The 3,632-nt window shown below is 28.9% G+C and overlaps 2 protein-coding genes across 2 annotated transcripts in view; both read right to left on the bottom strand.

The window, feature by feature from the left end:
- LOC128249425 (uncharacterized) overlaps positions 1–3,632 on the bottom strand; it is a 79,280-nt gene that overhangs the window by 45,066 nt on the left and 30,582 nt on the right. The window contains exons 13-15 of the mRNA XM_052972999.1: positions 3,247–3,551; positions 1,182–1,341; positions 821–862 (exon numbers count right to left, since the gene is read on the bottom strand). Coding sequence (XP_052828959.1) covers positions 821–862; positions 1,182–1,341; positions 3,247–3,551 — 507 coding nt within the window. The remainder of the gene's footprint in view (positions 1–820; positions 863–1,181; positions 1,342–3,246; positions 3,552–3,632) is intronic.
- On the bottom strand, positions 7–3,625 carry LOC128249404 (uncharacterized). Its single transcript, XM_052972937.1, has 3 exons — positions 3,247–3,625; positions 1,182–1,341; positions 7–862 (listed from the first exon to the last, which is right to left on the bottom strand). Exons 1-3 carry the CDS (start codon positions 3,616–3,618, stop codon positions 783–785), a joined length of 612 nt encoding a protein of 203 aa, XP_052828897.1. The 5' UTR covers positions 3,619–3,625; the 3' UTR covers positions 7–782.

Raw genomic sequence — 3,632 nt, 5'->3', positions numbered from 1 at the left:
TAATCATCTATATCCCTCCCACCAAATTTGAAACTGTGTGTCTATGTTAGGAATCACTATTTTACTATTAAAAATAGTTTATTTTCATCATCAAAAATCTTTATAAGAATTTCTGAAATGAAATAATAATTTCAAATCTTAAATAATTTTGTTTAAGTTTTAGTTGTTGCAAAAAAAAAAAAAATACTTGGTTATATGGCATTGCAATGTTACAGAGAAAGGGAGAGGAGAAGAGGGAGAGATTAGTGGGGTGGTGAAAAGTGAGAAGGATTTTTAATGCTACTGCATGTGTAATTAGTCCTTTCTCTTTTGATGTCATTACTGTTTGAGACCAGTGGTAATTCTCTCTAAATATAGCTGCATAAAATTTGAGGATTTGGCTAGAGAAAGAGAAATGAGCTTTAGTGATATTTTTTAAGAAAGATGGTTATAACTAGAAAGTGAAACTAGGTTATGATGTATTTTGTTCCTTAAAGACATCTCTGTTTGATTGCTTGTAGAAAATATAAATTCTTAAAATGAAAATGGTAATCAGTGTGAAAGATATACTAATATTCATTTTTATCAATGCTGCAAAGGCTTCAATAAAACTAACATCTGTTTTATGACTTCTACGTAAATTTCCGAAAGCTATACAAATATCATAATAAATATATATCTAATAATTATGAATACATTTAAATATTTTCAATGAAATACTAAATTATTTGTTGGTTTGTTCTATGTGTTCTGAGAAGGAAGTATTATTTATTGTTATGAGTGTAAAGTAAATACAATGTACATCATACAGGCTCTAAATAGGTTTCTTGTTCTTGTTTACATTTTGGTGTTGGAGGTATATTTGGGTGATAGTTGCTGTATTCTGTAAAATATATAAATATTAAAGTGATATTAGACAATGTAAGCATCAATTTGAAAGAGGAAATAAAGAAATTGATCCACTGATAGGATTTGTTTGTAATGAACTTGGAAATATGTTTATTTTCTGATTGGATTTGTTTAATAGTTTTGTAAAGATTTGTATGCTTTATAATAATTTCACAGTATGTTATTTGTTACAAAACAATAACAAAAAAACTATTGTATCTATTGTAATAAAGTATTTTTTTATCATTCAATTCAGTTTAAAGTTTTTTTAAAAATATTTTCATAAGAATATTTTGAATTATTTTTATAATTACCTGATATACCAGATACTTGATGTGTAATGTCGCCATCACTCCACCCATGGTTCTGTTCCTTATGTGAGGGGAGAGTGTCATTCAAGTTGTTTGCTGTGATAATACTATCATTATAACATTTTTGTTCAGCTTGGTCCTCTACCATATCTTTATTATAATTCTGACAAAAAAAAAAAAGATAAATGGTAAACATTTTCTAACATAATGTTTTCATTGATGACTACATGCAGTTGAAATATTAAGCGTATTACTAAAGAGAAAAAAAACAGTATTACTTTTATCAAAATATATTTATCAAATATAACAGATTTCATTATAGCTGAAATGTAAATAGGAAATGTAAATAGGGATTTAAAATAGGTGAAGTGCAGTTGGAATACTCAAAAAAGAGGGTAGGATGAAACAACAATGTGATTTAAATGAAAGTTATCATTTTCAATTAGGAAGATTTTGTTGATTATATGAAAATATTTTTGTTTGTTAAATTTGTTTCCTAACAAAGCAAATTTGTGTGTCACCACAGCTATGAGAGTTATTAGTTGCAAGGTACACTTGGGACTTGTTGAGTAAAAGGTCAAGGTTAAGATAATGCTTGTATCATAAAATATAGTCAATTTATTGATGTTGTTTAGGTAAAATATAAAATTTTCATGAAAGGTAACAATTGACAGTGAGTTTTAAGATGTGCACTGAAAAGATTACTTTAAGTTGGGACCTTGTTGATCAGTGTTATATAGTTCTTTCAAATAACTAATTTTTATATTTTGGGTATATTAGATATCATCACACTACCTATTGAAGGAAACACATAAGATATTTCATAAATGGAAAATGTATATTGAAGAAGAGCTACCGATATTAAGAGCTAAGATATTGGATTTAAATGATGTGATAATTATGTTTATCTTAAGAGAATAAAGATGAACCACAGGGGTATGTAACTTAGTGGTTAGAGTGTTGGGCTCACTATTGTTAGGATATGGTTTTGATTCTTGGATCAGGCAGTGCATTGTGTCTTTCAGCAAGTCCTGTTACTTTCTTTTAATCAATCTTGTCAGTTTAAACTAAAACATTATACTAAAATGCATTCTGACTTCTTCACTAGTTCTGCATTCAAGTAAATATGGTCAGAAAAATACACAAATGTGCTTCATTTTCTTTTTTAAAGCTCTGGAAAGTGTCATTGAATGGAGCAGCCAGCATATAAATTGCTGCACAAACCATTTACAAGAAAATATAAACTTATATCTCCAGATATCTAGCAGATCAAAACTCTTGTGATATAAATAGTTAGTATTTTGTGAGAGTGACTTCTAAAATCTATCCCTGAAAGTAAATCCCCTACTTTGAGTTCTAAGACTTACTGTCATAATCCATTTTAAGTTTCACATTCTAAAATATATTGCAAAATATATGACAAGGACTGATTTATTATTTTTACTTAGACAGTAAGACTCACATAAATTATTCTGGCTCAGATTGCCATTCTCCTGTCTAGAATTCATGTTGCCTTCTAAGATTGGCATCTTGACTGCATTACTAGGAATGTTATTTATTTAATGAATTAATTACCCTTCATAAGTGATCCATGGAACCTAAATCAGTATGCTAATAGGCTGTCATTATATCTTTTTTGTTACTAGACACTGTGGTATTGAACATTTATGGGAGATGTCTGCTTATGTGCTCATATACTAGTTGCAATAACTTTTCTGCTCTCAAAATAAAATGGTGCTTGCTTTACAGGAAATCAATGAAACACTGCATTAGGTAAGTCAGTTTAGAATCTGAGTGGATGCTCTATCCTATGTAAACCATCGAAAGAAATTGAATGATCATAATCATGTTAAATAAAGCAGCCTCATTTGCCCATTCCAAGAAATTTAACTAAAAATCATTAAGAGTATTTATTCATCTCAATCAAAAAAATTTACAATGCAAAACACAATCTTCAGTATTCATATCAAGGAAAAGGCTTTCTGTTAATAGTTTAATTATGTGCTTATAATGTGTTAATTTTGAATTATAAATATATTTATAGTTGTTTATAGATGATGATACTTACCTGAGGAATTGATGGTAATCTTCTGGGTGTTGTTGAGAATTTCCATTCATTGGCTGATTGTTCCATCTCTGGATAATATGGGCTTTTGGGGTTTATGGACTGAAGATTTCTGTTAAATATCTCTTCTGCATTCTGAGTTATTGCTACAGGATTATTAGTCTGATACAATATTTGTCTCATTTCAGTCCTTGACAGAAATTTTGGATTACTTTTTGTTGTTTGTGAATTATTAATGTGATTAATACATTTGAATACACATAGTGTTATTGACACTACAATAGCCACAGATAGTATTACAGCTGCTGCTACAATGATAATTATCCAAGTCAAATTCAGGTTGTTACCAGACTTTGAGTGGATAGCAGTCAACATTGGAGATGTATCAT

This window comes from Octopus bimaculoides, chromosome 14, assembly GCF_001194135.2.
Source record: "Octopus bimaculoides isolate UCB-OBI-ISO-001 chromosome 14, ASM119413v2, whole genome shotgun sequence".
NCBI classification, from domain to species: Eukaryota; Metazoa; Mollusca; class Cephalopoda; order Octopoda; family Octopodidae; genus Octopus; species Octopus bimaculoides.
Note: the sequence above shows the minus strand (reverse complement) of the source record. Positions and strands in the feature narration are given on the sequence as shown.